Raw genomic sequence first — 20,968 nt, forward strand, 5'->3', positions numbered from 1 at the left:
GGGGGGGAATGGGGTATAATTGTTATTTTTTAATTTTTTTTATAAATTATAATTATATGTATTATAAATATATGTTAAAAATTATAAATTAAAATAATTATATATTAATAAGCCTAGTTGACCGGTTTGACTAGAAGGGTATTTTAGTCATTGTTTTTAAAAAAATAGATTCAAATTGATCAGGGGGCTGTGTGATTATTTATTGGTAATTTAGGGGTGATTTTTGATATTAAAAATTTTATAAGGGGATTTTTGATATTTTGTTATATCAAAATGGATTTAACCCAAATATCTTGGCATATCATTTTCTCGTGGAACTGTTGTTACGCCTCATTTATTCAAAATAATGTTTGACACTCAACTCAATCACTCATGGACTTGGATTATCACTATTTATATATAGTTAATCACCCCCATTTCCATATACATTGCCGTCGTTTGTAAGAGAAAATAATTAACAAAGATAATTATAATGCGCTCCTCTCATGTTTGATATAATTATATCTAGATTTTATATAATTTCAAAAATTACATCTAATACCTCTAATATTTGTTTCCCTCCAAAAATTAGATTTATTTATGAGTCAAAATTCACGAGCTTTACCTATATTTGCGAAAAAAAAAAGAATGAAAATTCATATTACCCGCAATTGATTTATTACTAATTTATTAAAGGTTAAACAAGTTTTTGCTAACCAAACTACTCTTAAATATTTTAACACGCCAATATATGTGATGAGGTACATCTTAACTTTTATAAAGAAAGTTTGGTTAAAAAAGATTCGTTTGACATACAACAAGTTTGTAAGTCAATTAAGGGTGTAACATCGATTTTCACTCAATTTATTTGCTAATGTCAGCTAATTCTATGAACTTTACTTACATATGGACCTATTTGTTGGATGGAGACAAAGGTTAGGGATACTAGGTGCAATTTTTTAAACTATAATAAGTTTATATGTAATTATATCAAATTTTAGGTAAGAATGATGTTAATTAATATCCCTAATCAATATGGTTTTGTTATCTATTTTAATATTATTACATATTAATAAAAACATAATTATATGCAAATCACTTGAAATTTTCATTATATTAGAATCATACAAAATAGTAAAATTAGATTGAGTTATTTAATTATATGTGTGTAATTATGTGGTGAAGTGGGCTCCGCATTGAATCCTTTAAAGTTGGAGGTACAATCACGCAATTAAAACATTGATGAGCAATGATGATGTTGTCTGAGGGCTTAGGAGAGCGTATATGATTAGACGATTATGAAAATTTCAGATGATAAACACAATTAGGAAAGTTGATAAAGATTGATTTTGTACCAAAAAAAACATTAGTAAACGTACGGAGGAGGGAAATCCTCCTTTAACATTAAATCCTTATTCTAGACTTGAGAAGAAATAGAACATAGTCAATTTTTGCCCCAAATTATTAATAAAGAGATATTTATAATTATATGGAAAGTAGCTGTAATTGAAAGAAAGAAAGAAAGAACGAAAGGTTTGGAGGACAGCAGCTCATCACTTGTCCAACTGGTCCCATCATCCTAAATCCTGCCCAGTTCGATCAGTCACTCAAACGAAACCAATCTCACTTCCCCCTATATATAGACACACACATACACACATTATCTTCTGTAATTCCACTCTCTCACTCTCTCTCTCTCTGTGTGTGTGTGTGTGTGTGTGTCCACAAGCTATCGTCTTTTCTCTTTGATTTGGCAGTGCAGCAGAAGAAGCATATATCCCTTTAGACAGTAACAGTTATATAACGGCTGTTTCCTTCACTTTCAGCCCCTCTACTCCCTCCCCATTCCATAGAAAATAACTTGATTATTTTACTTTTTCTTGGATAATTAAGCAGAGAAAATCATGATAAGCTGGCACGATCTTTACGTCGTTCTAACAGCAGTGATTCCGCTGTATGTGGCCATGATCCTGGCTTATGGGTCTGTCCGCTGGTGGAAAATATTCACCCCAGATCAGTGCTCCGGCATCAACCGCTTCGTCGCCATATTCGCTGTTCCACTTCTTTCCTTTCATTTCATTTCCAAGAACGATATTTATGCTATGAACTTCCGCTTCATCGCTGCCGACTCATTGCAAAAGGTTATCATGCTTGTAGTTCTTGGATTGTGGGCAAATTTAACCAAAAATGGCAGCCTTGAATGGTCTATAACCATTTTCTCGCTTTCCACTCTGCCAAATACTCTGGTGATGGGCATTCCTTTGCTGATTGCCATGTACGGTGAATACTCCGGCAGCCTCATGGTCCAAGTTGTGGTGCTCCAATGTATCATTTGGTACACACTTCTGCTCTTTCTGTTCGAGTATCGTGGTGCAAAAATGCTGATAATGGAGCAGTTTCCCGAGACAGCAGCCTCAATTGTGTCCTTTAAAGTTGAATCCGACGTCGTCTCCTTAGACGGCCAAGATTTTCTTGAAACTGATGCTGAAATTGGCAATGATGGCAAGCTTCATGTTACTGTGAGGAAATCCAACGCCTCCAGGCGCTCCTTTGGTCACGGATCCTTCTCCGGGATAACTCCTCGACCCTCAAATTTAACAGGAGCCGAAATTTACAGCCTGAGTTCTTCAAGAAACCCAACTCCTCGAGGGTCTAATTTCAACCACTCAGATTTCTACTCAATGATGGGGATGGGGAGATTGTCCAACTTTGGGAATTCTGACACGGGTAGATTGTCCAATTTCAATATAGCTGATATGTATTCAGTTCAATCATCAAGAGGCCCAACTCCGAGGCCATCAAATTTCGAAGAGAACTCTGCTCCAGGAGCCCTGAACAGTTCTCCAAAGTTTGGTTACTTTCCACCACAGCCTGGGCCAACTTCTTATCCTGCTCCAAATCCTGAAATTGCTTCGGCAATGCCGAAAACCTCGAAAACCGTTCAGTCGCAGCACCAGCCTCAGGGAGGTAAGACTAACCATGACGCGAAAGAGCTTCACATGTTTGTATGGAGCTCGAGTGCGTCCCCGGTGTCTGAAGGAGGTGGCGGTCTACAGGTGTTTAGCGGCCCTGATTTTGGTGCTCCCGAGCAATCAGGGCGCTCCGATCCAGGTGCAAAGGAAATCAGGTTGTTGGTTAGTGATCATCCTCAAAATGGGGAGGCTAAAGGTGAATATTTCGTGTTCCATTCTTGACTAATTAATGTAATTGAATGACTTTTAATGCTGTGTCAGCAAATTGTCTTATTACTCTGCTATTTTTACAATGAAGCTGTTCAGCAAAGTGGGGACCTTGGTGGAGAAGACTTCAGCTTCGCCGGTGCAGGGAGAGATCATGGGGAGGAGGATAAAGAAAAGGAGGATGCAACTGGGCTGTCCAAACTGGGGCTTGACCCCAAGGTGGCTGGAGTTGATGATGCCGGAGCCAGGAAGCATATGCCACCAGCAAGCGTCATGACACGCCTAATCTTGATCATGGTCTGGCGTAAACTTATCCGAAACCCCAACACCTACTCTAGCCTCATCGGCCTAATCTGGTCTTTGGTCTCATATCGGTAAGCTACTCAAGAATTTTGATCATTAATTGAACAGTAGAGGAATTGTGATTGATCAAGGAACAATGTGATTTCAGGTGGAATGTACATATGCCCAAAATTCTTGAAGAGTCAATCAAAATACTCTCTGATGCTGGTCTTGGAATGGCTATGTTTAGTTTAGGTGAGTGCTCAAATTCCAGGCCTGGTTTCTATTTCCGAATGTGAATGTTAATCATTCTAGGTATAATTTCTTTCCTCAAAGCATAGATTTCTTATCGTTAGAGATTTTTGGCATATTTGGTTGGTAAGGTGATATAACGTTCCAGTAAAGAGCTCAAATATTTTTTGACCATCCATTCTTGGTGACAAGATACAATGTTATCAACAAGTATTTAAAAAAAAAATAAAATTGGATGATGCAATTGAGAGGGGCATGGAACGATTGGGGCTGACCAGCAGTTCTGCATGCGGTCCTGAATTGTGGGGGGGGGGGGGGGAAGGAATTTGATTGATTGGATTGGTTTGTGTCGACAGGTCTGTTTATGGCCCTCCAACCGAAGATAATCGCATGTGGGAACACGGTGGCTTCCTTCGCCATGGCCGTCAGGTTTCTCACCGGCCCAGCAGTAATGGCTGCAGCTTCTATTGCTGTTGGCCTCCGCGGCACCCTTCTACATGTCGCAATCGTCCAGGTTGCTATTCCTTTTTCCCCATAAATTAACTCTACTGTCCGCCGTGAAACTTTTGTATGTTTTCTACACCTCACATAAACTAAATTATCTAAACTAAATAATATGGTGATTCACAATCCATTTAACACCAAAACCATGAAATGCTTATCTGCAATACAATCTTACATCATCTAGTGCTGTTGATTCATCATAACTCAGCATTAATTAAAAGTTCTGACATATTATTTATATGAATTGTTCTCTAACATACATATATATATATATATATTCTTATCAATCAGGCTGCACTTCCGCAAGGGATCGTCCCATTTGTTTTTGCTAAAGAGTACAACGTTCATCCAGCAATTCTTAGCACTGCGTAAGCAAACTCCATCGCCGATGGCCTAAATTAAACTCAATCTCAAATTTTAATAAGAATTGATCCATTCTCTTTGACAAATTTCAGGGTCATATTCGGAATGCTGATAGCGTTACCCATCACGCTGGTCTATTATATCCTTCTTGGTCTATAAGAATTTCGGACAAGGAGTTGAAGAAAATTTATGAATGAATGTGTCTAAAAAGCTTGATGGGTTGAGTGGCTGTACCAACAACACAAACACTAGTGCACCAATAGTGGATTTTGAAAGTGAAGAAGCCTTGCCCGTATATAGAATATTAGTGCTTCTTCCCTGGAATTTGGAGCCCTGGATAGCTGTTTAGATGATTCCCTGATGTGAGGATATGATGCCCCCAATTGCAGACAACATAAAATCATAGAGGAAAATAATATATATACATGTGGAGGGGAACAGCACAAAAGAAATCAGGGAAGCAGAACTAATTATCATAGGAATTTTTCTCCGTAATCATTGCGCATCTTATTCATTGATTAGGCTTAATCTTGTCATTATTACATATCTAGTGCGTACTATCCATCTATTAGTGTCTTAAAGAGGCTGAGAACACGATTTATTTCCGATTGGTTGATTATTAGTGTATTAATTTATTTTGTTTGCTTTCTACTTGACCACGATATATGTAAATTACTTTAGGATCGTTGCCTATTAATTATATTAACCCATTTTCAAATAAAAGTAGTGTTATCTACTGATATTTTTTGGTTTGCTTAACGCGGATAGCATAATGTACTGAATTTGTGTACAGGCTACGGCTGAAATTCTATTTCATATTAGCTTTGATCTAATTTAAATTAATTATATGATAAATGTAACACATTTATTGTATGATTGATATTTAATTTAAGAAAAGTGATCAATTATATAATAAACATATATATCATATTTATTTTATATTTAATTTGATTCGATCGAATTTAATTAGGTAAAAACTTTTCCAAACTGTAGTTGCGTAGAGAATTCGATCTAATATCGCCAAACTTTTGAAAAACGATTGGAAGGTAGTAGCAAAGGGATATATTTTTTAAAAGCATGCATTATCTACTTTTTGGCACAAAAGCACTTTGGGATTCTTCTTAGATGGGATATGGGATTTTAGTGTGGATTGGCTTCGACAAAATCCCATTAAATTATAATTATTTTAATAAATAATTTAACAAATTATTTTTAAAATAAAATTTAACAGGTCCAATAAATTCAAAAAATACCTTATAAAGATATATATTTAATGAGAGATCTTCTATTTACATTACAAAAAAGGCGGATTTAGCACAAATTAGCTGACCATTTTAAAGCCCGTTTCATATTGGAACGGGTATTTAAATACAATAGAAATGGAATTTTGGTAGATGACGTCATGATCCCCATTTTTTATAAGCTTTTTATAACAGTCAAACCGTGCCAACATGTGTTTCAAAATTACAGTTATAATGTCAGCTCCCACTACCATTCCAACATAATAACAATAAATGCTTGGACTCTGTCTGAAACACATTATCAGAATTAGGAATGATCTTGCGTTGACTGTTCCTATATGTGAGATAATTGATGTCTAAAAGATAACAGTTAGTACATGTATTCCAAAATAAGATACAATTTGGAACGATTTTTTAGTACACATCTAAGCAATTATGCAAAAAATGAGATCCTAAATATAAGTTTTACTTAAGACGAAATGTGTTACAATGACCATCTCGAAAACCGGTACAAGTTGGAACGATTTTATTATTTTATTAATATTGTATTACTAAAACTTTACAAATAAAGTACGACAGCTATAATTCAACAGACAAAAAGCCGTTCCTAAGTCCGGTCCAATGTCGCAAATTGTAAAATAACAGCTACTTTTTAACTGCTAAATATATCTTCCAGTACCCATTCCAAAGCATGTTCCAATTTTTCCTATATATATATATGTGTGTGTGTGTGTGTGTGTGTGTGTGTGTTCCTCTCTTTCTATTTAATCTCACTATCTTCATTCATTCTCTTTGTTTCCTCTCTATTTTCTCAATCTCTCTCGAATTTTTTTGATCTCTCACTATCTCACTAATATTTTTATACTCTTATTCGTCAATCTCTCTCAAATTCTCGTTGATACTTGAAGTTATTTTGATCAGATAACAACTTTAAACCTTTATTTGTCAATTAATTATATTTGTTGAAATTTTGTCAATTAAATTTAATATTATAATATACATGTGTGTGTATGTAGAACTTATCATATTAAGAAAATTGAGGAGATGGATGTATGAAAAGAACCTGATGAGTAGGACGGGTTTTACTCCAAAATTTGAGGATGGTGTTGATATATTTATAAAATGGGTCAAGTCTCAATATTTATATATGGATGGTCAAAAAATTAAGTATCCTTATCGAAAATGCAAAAATGAAGTTTTCAAAATCTCGAACGAGGTAAATTTTTACTTATATACAAAAAATTTTATGCCGGAGTATTATAATTGGACTTCTCATGGCGAGGAGAGGGTGCAGGAGTATTTTGGGGTTGTCACCGCTGCCCTTTTACAAGAGAAGCAAACTCCCATTTCTCATGAGGAGGTGGGTACCAGTACGTAATGGGGTAATGCAACACAGATGGATTGCACGCAGCGGATGGTTTCGATGCCACCAGACCGGATTTCTAGTCTTCTAGTTATAACAAGGATAATGTGTCTGATGATGGTACGAGGTCGTATCCTAATGATACCGAGCCTAGTTCATATTATAGTTGAGGCACCTATGAAAATATGTCTGAATTGGTAGATCGATTTTCACGATGTAGTACATGCTGCCGAGCATCCGTTGGGAAACGATTGCACTCAATCTCAAATAGCATCTGTTGCTGAGTTGGTGAATAACCGAGGGCCATATTTCTCAACATATATATGATCGAATATCCTAGTGGGCTGATCTTATAGTGCCCTAATGGGCTGATCACACCCTCCACATGGTTTATTATAGTATGAAGAAGTTGATAAGAGACTTGAATTTACTTGTTGAGAAAATTGATACGTGTAAGAATGGTTGCATGTTGTACTGAAACGACGACATTGATCTGGACTACTACCATAATGTTTGAATTCGTTTTCTGAGTATTTTGTTGTATTTTGTGGAGATAGAGAGAGAAAAACAAAGATAAATAAGTGTGTGTTAGAGATAGTATGTATGTTTGGATTTATTTTTGGAGATAATTTAAAATAAGTATTATATGTTTAATGTTGTATTTTGGGAGACAAAAATTACTATTCATTGTCAAATCATGTGTTTTTTATATATATTTATGTATATGTGTGTGTATATATATATGTATGCATTTATACTAAAACAGTTAAAAACACCTAAATAAGGTATTTTTGAATGATGGCAGACATTAGGTATGTTTTGACTTGTCTCGAAAATAAATTGAAAATGAAAACAAACATAGTGACAAGTTTTGTGGAGAAGTTAGATACAAGCCAACCAAGGAGCGAAATTCTAACCTTAAGAAGACTTCATATGTCATTCTTAAGTATCTATTGATTACCCCTTGCCTACAATGGTTGTATGCTTCAGAAGTTACTACTGGATAAATAACGTGATATGCCAACCATCAGACAGAGGAGGGATTTATGTGCCATTCCTCAACTTGCCCGAAATCCCATTTTTTTTTTTTTTTTTAGTGTTAGTTGAATTTGAGTAATTAGAAGTTTATAGGGAGAAGAGATATATATTTGTTAAAAATAAGAGAGTGAAAAGGAGGTTTGCTTTTGGTTTAGGATGGTGTGTGATTGATCATTGATGCGCCCATAATCCTACCTTATGTGAGGAGTCACTATTGGTAGGGTGGTTGTGGTCCAACCATTCAAATCGTTATTTTTTTATATATTAGTCGTCGTAACACGTGTATTATGAATAAGTAAAAACTAATGCATGATATTTTTTTTTTTAAAAAAAGAAAACAACAAAGAAAAAAAATTAACTTAGGGGTATAATTGATATAATGATAAAATTGGTGTTGTTATGTAATAACTGCCGTTTGGAGAGAAAACGGTCTTTTTCTTTTTATATAATATAAATGTATGATGCATGATATATGATGATGATGATGATGATGAAAAGAAAAATACTTTGCATGTGATTCCACACATGAATGCTTCAATTCATTCAACATCTCACTACCATTCCTCTCCACAATTATTTTGTAGGGTTAACATCTCCATTTTCTTTCTTTTCTTCTCCCCGTCAGAATTAATTACATCAATTTATGTTTCTAAATCTTAATTAAAATCATAATACTTTCTAAATTATGTAATATAAAAGAGATAAATTTTAAATATATTGCATAAAATTATATATATTGTACGTACTCAAAATTGGACCAGCAGAGAGCAGAGAGCAGAGCATCGAAAAAGAATTTGAGACCATACATTGGAAAGACATAATATGGTTGCTTCATTTTCCTAATTATTGAGCAGTGTGAAAAATTGACAAGCATTAAATGGGTACTTAAAAGATTAGAATAATTGCCAAGAAAAGGAATATTAGAGTGTTTGTATTGTTATGCGCCCCTCAACTCTTGCTTTATTACTGCCAAGCCAAAAATAGCATGCACAAATTAGTGGGCTAATGTCAATCTAATTTCAACCACCCCCCTTTCTTTTTACTATAAAGACCCTATTTCAATTACCATTTACCTGAACCACGCTTTTGATATTTATGCTAGTTAATTGCGTTTTATGTAAACTTTGTGTTCACCTAATTCTTAGGTTTGCAATATCAAGAGCTCATATATTACCCTACTAGGGTGTGCCCCGTGCTATGCACGGAGATTATTTATAAAAGGATATAAATATTTTCATGCATACCACAGGCAAGCTATATTTTTTTAAAATCAAGATTTATATGTAATTAATTTTTTGAGACAAACCAATAAAAAATACATATAACTTAAAAATTAATTTTATAAGTAAAAAATGGCTTGATTAGGTGAAATAAGTGAAAAATACTGATGATGTTCAAAAGAAATTATATAAATCTAATTTAAGAATTCATTATAAAAATAAAGAATATTAAGGAAGGTCATTTATCAATAAAAGCACACAAATCATATGTATATTGGATATGAATTATTGGGTAACATTTGTTGTTAAATAGTATTTGTTGAGTAATCTTTTGTTAACAAATTATTATAATTTTCCAAGCAATTTATAATATACTTTACATTCACCATTAATTTCATAAATTGTATGTAATTTTAATTTTGTTAATTTTTGTACATTTTGCTGTAATTTCAGAATGTTTTATGTAATTTTTAGAAATATATATTTATGTAACTTTTGAAAATAACAATTTCTGAAAATTTTGTTTATTTTCTGTAATTTTTTTTGTTAATTTTCGTGCATTTTCTATAATTTTTTATTTTAAATCATATGTATGTTGGATACGAATTATTGGGTAACATTTGTTGTTAAATATTACTTTTTGGGTAATTTTCTGTTAATAAATTATTATAATTTTTCAAGGAATTTATAATATACTTTTAATTGAGATGTAAGGTAAATCAAAACTTCCATACATTTTGGTACTTGTAATCTGCTTTTAATTTTTAAAATGTATAATTAACTTATAGAAAATCACATAATATGAATTATAAAACAAAAAAAAGTTAACAAAAAAAATATTAAAAATTAAGTGAAAAAAATATTTCATACCTGCTTGAGCACTTTCGTTTTTCTTTTTTTCATTTTTTGTGGACTTAAAGATCGTATTAATACCAAAAATCACATAATATGAACCATAAAACAAAATAAGATAATAAAAGAACATTAAAAATAAAAGCGAAAAAATATTTCATACCTGGTCGAGTTCTTCTTTTCTTTTCCTTTCTTTGTTTTTTGTGGACTTGAAGATACACACAAAAAATAATATATATATATATATATATATATGAACTATGAAGAAAAATAAGATAATAAAAAAATATTACAAATCAAGCAAAAAGAAAAAACTTCATACCGTGAATACTCTTGATTTTAAAGCTATTGTTCATATAAAAAAAAGATATACATGAATTTTTAGCCAAATATTGCATGTGATGATCAATTCATTTATAATAAGAAAATATCACATCAGCTCCAATTACACAAATCAAATATTTTATTATAAATTGATATCATATGTTATGATATAATTCACTTTATACATATTTTATATATAATTTTTTTCTTTAAATATAAGATGAGCCCAAATAATAATAATAATAATAATAATAATGATAATGAAGGAATTTGTTGGCAGCAACCAACCGGAAACATTACGATTACCGTATTAACATTGATTGATTGATTGATCCGAAGAAAGAGAAAGAAAATGTAAAGCGTTGATGAGGAGATTAAGCGACAATCGCACCAATGAAAAGACATGGAATATAGTGAGTGATTTGGCAAATCCAAAGCCCCTAATTCCATAGACTACGATGATGCGGTGCCGTATTGGAGGGGGACACAAGCACCTCATCCTCATCCTCATATTATCATCATGAGTATTTGAGTGCTCAACTCACTCTCTACACATCTCTAAGCCTTTGGATTTCACGCGATCCGCCAATATTTGGGCAAACGCGCCATCTGCTGCAGAAGCCGATGAGGTTTCGGGAAACCAAATTGTCTGTTTTGACCACTAAGAAATTGCATACATCTTTCGCGGAGGGGTATTTCAGGAATATCAATCGCGGGAAAACCAACATACCGCGAAAACGATTGGTCGTTCAGAATTACGAAGAGCGAGGGTCACGTGGGGTGTTCAGGAAATTCGCATAGTCACGCCCTACGACGCACTTGTTGTGCACGACTTCCCACGAACCGCACCTTCATGTAGATGTAGTTGACCTGACCATCCCCTCCCCTCTCAATTAATTAATTCCCGTCCTGCCCTGTTTTTCTAGGTTTAATTTAGATTTCTCATTTCTTTTTTTAATTTTTTATTTCATATTTATATCGATCAGACAACAACATACACGTTTAGTTTACCCTACATTGTTTTTTTCGTTTTTTTAAAAAAAAAAAACATTTGGTTTCATGCATGTATTAATGAAGTATAAAATAAATTTTGGATTTTATTTTATTAACTAAAAAAATGATTATTAATACAAGGATAAAACATTTTTTAATGTGTAAATAATTTGTTGAAAGGAAAATCTATATTTCTATAATCCTGAAGCAAACGAAACCCTTGGAATTTTTTATTTCTTAATTGATTCTTGAAATGTAGATAAATTTTAACGGGTTTAATACAATTTACTTCTATGTGATATTGTAATAAATAAATTACTTCTCTATAAAAAAAATAGCAATTTACCCATTTTATATTTTTTAAAATAAAATAATTTAGCCATTGTCTATGAAAGTAAATTCCTTTATTTTAAAAAATATAGAGGTAAATTGCTACATTCCAAAATATATTAAGGGTGGAATAATATATTATTTCATAAGATGATAATTTACTTATTTATAATATCACATGAAATTGCTTGCATTTTTTTCCAAATTTAAACACATGCAATTGGAGGAGATATATGGTAATAGATGTGATGAGAGCTCTCCACTCCATCCCTAGCTAGCTAGTTTACATATATCCTTTTCCTTGTCTTTCGTCTCCATCTCCTTGAAGTTATATGAGTTTTGTTTGAGCTTATTGAATCCATCACATACAAGTTTGCAATGAACTTGCTCTTGTTCTTTTGCCTTAAAGACACATCGGTCCCTCTCCATGTCTCACCATTATATATATTCATGCTTTTGTTTTGTACCCACCCTCCGATTAATATTCTTAAATTCCTCTATCTATAAAAATAACATCATCATCTTCATCTTCATACTCTTGTTGCCTACATTATGGATATTTTGTTTTTAAATCTTGTAAGAATTTACCATGATGTTACAAGTATTTGAAAAGTCATGGAACCTCAATATTAATAAGTAAACCGAGGACATCATTACTAAGTCGCGATCATGCTCTTAATCATGAATGTAGATACATATATGTCATGGTGTTTGGCCATAAAATGCCTCAAGTATGACCAATCCTATATATATATTTGCCCTAAATTTTAATTAGACAGCCTACATTGTCATTTTCTTTCAAATTCATGTAATAAATTACTCATAAGTCTAGCCCGACATAAATAATGATTAATTATAGTGTCGAACCATGTTTACTAGATTGATTGGTTTGTACGTACGTACAGTAAGACAAGTTAATTATCAATATTGAGCAGTAAAAAATAATAATTTTAGTGTGTGGATCCGACTGTTTGGGCATCGAGATAAAAGCTGTGAAACGGGCATCCACCCAGTTCATTTATTCAATCATCTGCAGAGAGAGAGAGAGAGGGAGGGAGAGAGAGAACTAAGTCGATCAATCTATTCAAACTGATTAGTCGACATATAGATTCTAATTGACGACAGGGAGCCAAGGAGAAGGGACGATGACCTTACATACGTGCATAGATATCCATGATATATGGGAAAGACATCAATAATGCAACATATGTATTACATGCATGTAATTGCTTGAATCAATGAATACATGGGGAGAAGTACTAGTGTTATAAGCAAGCGCATGGACGCATGCATATATGGCTTCCGATGTAGACGTCCATTAATTAATTGTCCCCATCCACCTCTATAATATGATGATCGTATGGCTAGGAAATGGCGGTCGCACGCCTCACATCATATGCACATTTATACACCATGCTTAATTATGTGAAAATTTTAGAGTTATTTTTTTCCTTTTAATTTCTATAAAGGGAGAGGAAAATTAATAATTAAGTAAAAGAAATTATTAATTGGCAGATTAGAAGTAGATTAATGAATTATTAAGTAAGATGTAAGTAGATTAATTGGCAGATTAGAAGTAATTAATGAATTGGTTTTAATAATTGTATTGATGTAGGTCGCTCAAAATTAGGACTTCCGGATCGGGGTCGCTAGGTCGAATAGCTGGGTCGTGATCGCTGACTCCCTCTTTTAAGCTAGCTGAAGTGGATCCTGAGAACACAGCAAACGTCAGACTAGCCGAGAAGCCCTCGGCGATGGCCCTCCGATGGTTAAGTTAGAAAAGGTGGGGTCGAAAATAAGGTAAAGGGATCGAATTAGAGCATAAATTGGTGGTAAAAGTAGGTGATCAAGGCGTATTTGAAATGCCATAAATGAAGGTATTTATACCGGTACGATACCCTCTGTATTTGGTACACGTGGCTCCAGTGGAGGCGCGCCACGTCATCATCTGCCAGACCTGCAGCCGCCGCTGCTGCAACTGTACAGTGGGTCCCATCATGCGCAGTCATAGGGGCAGTCATAGGATACAGTAATTATGCTGAAAATAGGGGAGTATTTCAGTAATTGTGTAATTCTCCTCATCATGTATATATGGAGCGGATCAGGTAAGACATTAATTCTTGGGTGAAATATGTATATAGGTAGTGATTGATTCCTAAACATTTTTGGGCTGCATTATTGAAAGGATAGAATTCCAAGTTGGTGTAGGGTCGACGATCCACGACTGAGTTTGGCACAAAAGATTTGTGCATTTTCTTTTTTCTTTCTGCACCCGAAAAAGAAATATGGACCCGGCCCCGCCCCACAACCACAAACTACCTAGGCTTTGAAAATTTACATGTATGTATATATTTTCTACTGCTTTCTATCTCAGCAACAAATGTGATCAGCGGCTAGCTGAAAAATCCCATTTTTTTCAACCCAATTGTACTATGTATGCCTTTTCGTCCAGCTCCCATATATATTCTCAGTTAGACATGTGAAGTACATTGTGTCGTCGCCATCTAAATGTAGATTCAACTAATTAGAAGTGTGTAGATATATGTAGGTAGGCACTTTCTTCATCAGTCTATAACATGCAACATGCATATGATCCAGTCACTTGACACCCAACCATTGACGAGTTTGTTAGTTAAAAAAGAAAGAGCATATCCATAAATATTAAACATGAGATTAATGACAAATTTCATTCACCCCGAGCACAGTACATACGTAACATGGTCTTGTGATTTTTCCCATATATATAAATTAAAATGGTAAGTGTCAAGTATTAAATTTGATGCAAGTGGTACTGGACCACGAAAATTCAATCCGTGGCCTGGATGAGAATAAATACATGCAAACAAGAAGAAATAAAAGCTCCACACACACACACACATCTATAGCTACATCTCTCTCTATATATAGAGAGAGAGAGAGAAGAGAAAAATTAGAGAGGTGATGGTGAGTGTAGGGTGAACAACGGACATGGTCTGGGGTTGAGGGGGCCAGCGAAAATGGTTGGGACCATAAAAGTTGGGTGTGAGAGAGAGAGAAAGGGGACGAAAAAGAGTTGCTTTTACGAACCCAACTTATGACAATACACCTTTCATTCACATTTTGGTATATGCATCTTTCACTGTTTATGGGTCCTATTGCACTTTATTCCTTTCTCTCTGTCTTTTCTTTTCCCTATTTTTTTTAATATATTTTTTTCTTCTAGAATGGAAATAATTAATAATTAATTATGAAAAAAATAATAACTAGTTTCATGCATCGATTATGGGGAACTCATTATGTTATTATAATGGGCATCAATTATATATATAAATATGATGTTAGATATAATCAACGCAGTAAGTCAACATGCATACTATCATGTATATATAATTGATGACAAGAATGATGGATGAGATTTATAATCATGATTTCTCTTAGTTTTCATGTATAGTGGAGTCAATGATATAAGAAAATAGTGTGTAGCTACATAAATACATATATATACTTAATTATTACATTTGGAGGATTGAAATATATATATATATATGTGATTAGTAACATGAATGTTATTGCAGTTATATATGGAATAGGAGTAGATTATATAGGTAGGGTGGGGACTTGGGAGTATGGGTTTGAGGTTGACAAGGCTGGCAGATGGTCCAGCACCAGCAGCACAGTCACAGACCCAAGAAGGAAGAAGTTGTGGTCAGAAACACTTGACCCATTTGAACACGCACAAAACTGACTCACTGCCCCAATTCAATTCAAATGCTTGCTTCACGTCTAGCTACCTCCATAAACTAAATAATTTAATAATATTATATATATATACACAAACACACACATATACAGTAATTTCACTTCTCTCTCTGCACTTCTTATCCACATATTAATTCTGACAGATTTCCTTTTATGTTTTCCTTTTTGGGTTGGGGATGGAAGTGGGGTTTGTAATAGAATTACCTGCTCATGTGTTTTTGCTTCTTACACTTCATCAGTGCATGATAAAACAAAGTAACTCAACTCAGAACTGGTCCTGCATTTTCTCTTTATCATTTTCTGCTCCAATTCAAATATTAGTAACACTGACAGCAATCCTCCAAGACCTGCCCAGCGCAACTCCCCCATATTATTTTTTTTACGGAAAACCACACACATATATATATGCTTAAATATATTTTTGGAGGGCAGCAGCTCATCACTTGTTCAACTGGTCCCATAATCCTAAATCCTGCCCAGTTCGATCAGTCACTCAAACGAAACCAATTTCACTTCCCCCTATATATACACACACACATATACACATTATCTTCTGTAATTCCACTCTCTCTCTCTCTGTGTGTGTCCACAAGCTATCGCCTTTCATCTTTGATTTGGCAGTGCAGCAGAAGAAGCACACATCCCTTTAGTCAGTAAAGTTAGAAATCAGCTTTTAAAGATAAAACCCGAATAAACTCTGGCACAGTGAAGGAGCAGTAAGAAATATTTTCTTTGGAATAGGCATTGTTGTGTTATCTCGCACAACGACGTCGCATTCTTCTACTTTACAGTTCTCATTCAATTGAAATTTCCATGTTTTCCCTCCTCTTTTTTTCTCTGGCTTTGTCGTCCGTCCGTCGTTCAGCTTCGATTTCTCTTCCTTTGAGGTGCCTGATTCAGTAGCTCCTTCAGGTAAGTTTCCTTTCTCCGATTTCCACTAATTTTTCATGAAATTGAATGGTTACTTTCACATCTCTTTGCATCCGTTCGTCAAATTTTATTCCAATTCTGGGTCCTTTTTTTTTACTATTGTGTTCCTTGAGTAAATTGCCAAAATGATACACTTGAAAGCCGAATTTCGTGTCCTGAACTTTCTCAAATATATGTTCTTTATCGATTCATTGATTTAACACATCCATTTTTTAATTCACAAGTTTTGTTCATAAAATTTAAGACATTCTGTTTCTATTCCTGCGAAAAAAAGTTGTGCAAGATGGATGTATTTCATAATTTCCAAGTTGATTGACGTGATTCAAATAGTTAATAGACAGGAACTTTTGTCCTGTTTCTAATTTGCTTCACTTTCAGCCCCTCTACTCCCTCCCCATTCCATAGAAAATAACTTGATTATTTTACTTTTTCTTGGATAATTAAGCAGAGAAAATCATGATAAGCTGGCACGATCTTTACGTCGTTCTAACAGCAGTGATTCCGCTGTATGTGGCCATGATCCTGGCTTATGGGTCTGTCCGCTGGTGGAAAATATTCACCCCAGATCAGTGCTCCGGCATCAACCGCTTCGTCGCCATATTCGCTGTTCCACTTCTTTCCTTTCATTTCATTTCCAAGAACGATATTTATGCTATGAACTTCCGCTTCATCGCTGCCGACTCATTGCAAAAGGTTATCATGCTTGTAGTTCTTGGATTGTGGGCAAATTTAACCAAAAATGGCAGCCTTGAATGGTCTATAACCATTTTCTCGCTTTCCACTCTGCCAAATACTCTGGTGATGGGCATTCCTTTGCTGATTGCCATGTACGGTGAATACTCCGGCAGCCTCATGGTCCAAGTTGTGGTGCTCCAATGTATCATTTGGTACACACTTCTGCTCTTTCTGTTCGAGTATCGTGGCGCAAAAATGCTGATAATGGAGCAGTTTCCCGAGACAGCAGCCTCAATTGTGTCCTTTAAAGTTGAATCCGACGTCGTCTCCTTAGACGGCCAAGATTTTCTTGAAACTGATGCTGAAATTGGCAATGATGGCAAGCTTCATGTCACTGTGAGGAAATCCAACGCATCCAGGCGCTCCTTTGGTCACGGATCCTTCTCCGGGATAACTCCTCGACCCTCAAATTTAACAGGGGCCGAAATTTACAGCCTGAGTTCTTCAAGAAACCCAACTCCCCGAGGGTCTAATTTCAACCACCAAGATTTTTACTCAATGATGGGGATGGGGAGATTGTCCAACTTTGGGAATTCTGACACGGGTAGATTGTCCAATTTCAATATAGCTGATATGTATTCAGTTCAATCATCAAGAGGCCCAACTCCGCGGCCATCAAATTTCGAAGAGAACTCTGCTCCAGGAGCCCTGAACAGTTCTCCAAAGTTCGGTTACTTTCCGCCACAGCCTGGGCCAACTTCTTATCCTGCTCCAAATCCAGAAATTGCTTCGGCAATGCCGAAAACCTCGAAAACCGTTCAGTCGCAGCACCAGCCTCAGGGAGGTAAGACTAACCATGATGCGAAAGAGCTTCACATGTTTGTATGGAGCTCGAGTGCGTCCCCGGTGTCTGAAGGAGGTGGCGGTCTACAGGTGTTTAGCGGCCCTGATTTTGGTGCTCCCGAGCAATCAGGGCGCTCCGATCCAGGTGCAAAGGAAATCAGGTTGTTGGTTAGTGATCATCCTCAAAATGGGGAGGCTAAAGGTGAATATTTCGTGTTCCATTCTTGACTCATTAATGTATATTGAATGACTTTTAATGCTGTGTCAGCAAATTGTCTGATTACTCTGCTATTTTTACAATGAAGCTGTTCAGCAAAGTGGGGACCTTGGTGGAGAAGACTTCAGCTTCGCCGGTGCAGGGAGAGATCATGGGGAGGAGGATAAAGAAAAGGAGGGTGCAACTGGGCTGTCCAAACTAGGGCCTGGCTCAACAGCCGAGCTTGACCCAAAGGTGGCTGGAGTTGATGATGCCGGAGCCAGGAAGCATATGCCACCAGCAAGCGTCATGACACGCCTAATCTTGATCATGGTCTGGCGTAAACTTATCCGAAACCCCAACACCTACTCCAGCCTCATTGGCCTAATCTGGTCTTTGGTCTCATATCGGTAAGCTACTCAAGAATTTTGATCATTAATTGAACAGTAGAGGAATTGTGATTGATCAAGGAACAATTTAATTTCAGGTGGAATGTGCATATGCCCAAAATTCTTGAAGAGTCAATCAAAATACTCTCTGATGCTGGTCTTGGAATGGCTATGTTTAGTTTAGGTGAGTGCTCAAATTCCAGGCCTGGTTTCTATTTCTGAATGTGAATGTTAATCGTTCTGGGTATAATTTCTTTCCTCAAAGCTTAGATTTCTTATCGTTAGGGATTTTTGGCATATTTGGTTGGTACGGTGATATGACGTTCCAGTAAAGAGCTCCAATGTTTTTTGACCATCCATTCTTGGTGACAAGATACAATGTTATCAACAAGTATTTAAAAAAAAAAAAAAATTGGATGATGCAATTGAGAGGGGCATGGAACGAATGGGGCCCACCAGCAATTCTGTATGCGGTCCTGAATTTGTGGGGGGGGGGGGGGGGGGGGGGGCTATAACGGATGCCTTTAACCAGTGGTGTAGTAGTACCAAAGATGGTTGACATTTAATTGACTAATTTTCTTAGGAATTTGATTGATTGGATTGGTTTGTGTCGACAGGTCTGTTTATGGCCCTCCAACCGAAGATAATCGCATGTGGGAACACGGTGGCTTCCTTCGCCATGGCCGTCAGGTTTCTCACCGGCCCAGCAGTAATGGCTGCAGCTTCTATTGCTGTTGGCCTCCGCGGCACCCTTCTACATGTCGCAATTGTCCAGGTTACTATTCTTTGTCCATTAATTAACTCTACTGTCCGCTGTGAAACTTTTGTACGTTTTCTACACCTCACATAAACTAAATTATCTAAACTAAATAATATGGTGATTCACAATCCATTTAACACCAAAGCCATGAAATGCTTATCTGCAATACAATCCTACATCATCTAGTGCTGTTGATTCATCATAACTGAGCATTAATTAAAAGTTCTGACATGTTATTTGTATGAATTGTTCTCTAACATACATATACATATATTCTTATCCAACAGGCTGCACTTCCGCAAGGGATCGTCCCATTTGTTTTTGCTAAAGAGTACAACGTTCATCCAGCAATTCTTAGCACTGCGTAAGCAAATTCCACCGCCGATGGCCTAAATTAAACTCAATCTCTAATTTTAATAAAAATTGATCCATTCTCTTTGACAAATTTCAGGGTCATATTCGGAATGCTGATAGCGTTACCCATCACGCTGGTCTATTATATCCTTCTTGGTCTGTAAGAATTTCGGACAAGGAGTTGAAGAAAATTTATGAATGAATGTGTCTAAAAAGCTTGATGGGTTGAGTGGCTGTACCAACAACACAAACACTAGTGACCAACAGTGGATTTTGAAAGTGAAGAAGGCATGCCCGTATATAGAATATTAATGCTTCTTCCCTGGAATTTGGAGCGCTGGATAGATGTTTAGATGATTCCTTGATGTGAGGATATGATGCCCCCAATTGCAGACAACATAAAATCGTAGAGAAAAATAATATATATACATGTGGAGGGGAACATCGCAGAAGAAATCAGGGAAGCAGAAATTATTATCATAGGAATTTTTCTCCTTAATCATTGCGCATGTTACTCATTGATTAGGATTAATCTTGTCATTATTATATCTAGTGCGTACTATCCATCTATTAGTGTCTTAAAGAGGCCGAGAACACGATTTATTTCCGGTTTGTTGATTATTAGTGTATTAATTTATTTATTTCGCTTGCTTTCTACTTGACCACGTTATATGTAAATTACTTTAGGATCGTTCCCTATTAATTATATTAACCCATTTTCAAATAAAAGTAGTGTTATCTACTGATATTTTTTGGTTTGCTTAACGCGCATAGCATAATGTACTGAATTTGTGTGCACATAATAAGTCACAGGCTGTGGCTGAAATTCTATTTCATATAAGCTTTGGTCTAATTTGAATGTAATACACTTATTGTATGATTGATATTTAATTTAAGAAAAGTGATCAATTATATGATTGATATTTAATTTAAGAAAAGTGATCAATTATATATTAAATGTATGTATATCATACTTATTTTATAATTAATTTGATTTTATGGAACTTAATTGAGGTAAAAACTTTCCCTAACTATAGTTGCGTAGACAATTCGATCTAATAACGCCAAACTTTTGAAAAACGATTGGTAGATTACGTCATGACAGTTAATATAATTATTCCAAAATGAGGTACAATTTGGAACGTTTTTTAGTACGCACCTAA

General features: G+C 35.3%; 1 protein-coding gene across 6 annotated transcripts; it reads left to right on the plus strand.

The window, feature by feature from the left end:
• Nucleotides 1,547-20,462, plus strand: LOC105160071 (auxin efflux carrier component 7-like). 6 transcript variants are annotated; one of them, XM_020697903.1, is made up of 7 exons: nt 1,547-1,835; nt 16,997-18,308; nt 18,412-18,712; nt 18,790-18,875; nt 19,309-19,466; nt 19,739-19,815; nt 19,903-20,462. In XM_020697903.1, the coding sequence occupies exons 2-7, from the start codon at nt 17,045-17,047 to the stop codon at nt 19,967-19,969; spliced, it is 1,953 nt and encodes a 650-aa protein (XP_020553562.1). In that variant the 5' UTR covers nt 1,547-1,835; nt 16,997-17,044; the 3' UTR covers nt 19,970-20,462. The 6 variants fall into 6 exon arrangements, with proteins under 6 accessions (XP_020553562.1, XP_020553566.1, XP_011075655.1 ...); XM_020697907.1 differs by lacking the exon at nt 16,997-18,308 and adding an exon at nt 3,250-3,377 and having other exon boundaries at nt 1,549-3,147; nt 18,558-18,712; XM_011077345.2 differs by lacking the exon at nt 1,547-1,835 and adding an exon at nt 15,948-16,570 and having other exon boundaries at nt 17,034-18,308.

The sequence above is a fragment of the Sesamum indicum genome, linkage group LG1 (assembly GCF_000512975.1).
Source record: "Sesamum indicum cultivar Zhongzhi No. 13 linkage group LG1, S_indicum_v1.0, whole genome shotgun sequence".
Lineage (NCBI taxonomy): Eukaryota > Viridiplantae > Streptophyta > Magnoliopsida > Lamiales > Pedaliaceae > Sesamum > Sesamum indicum.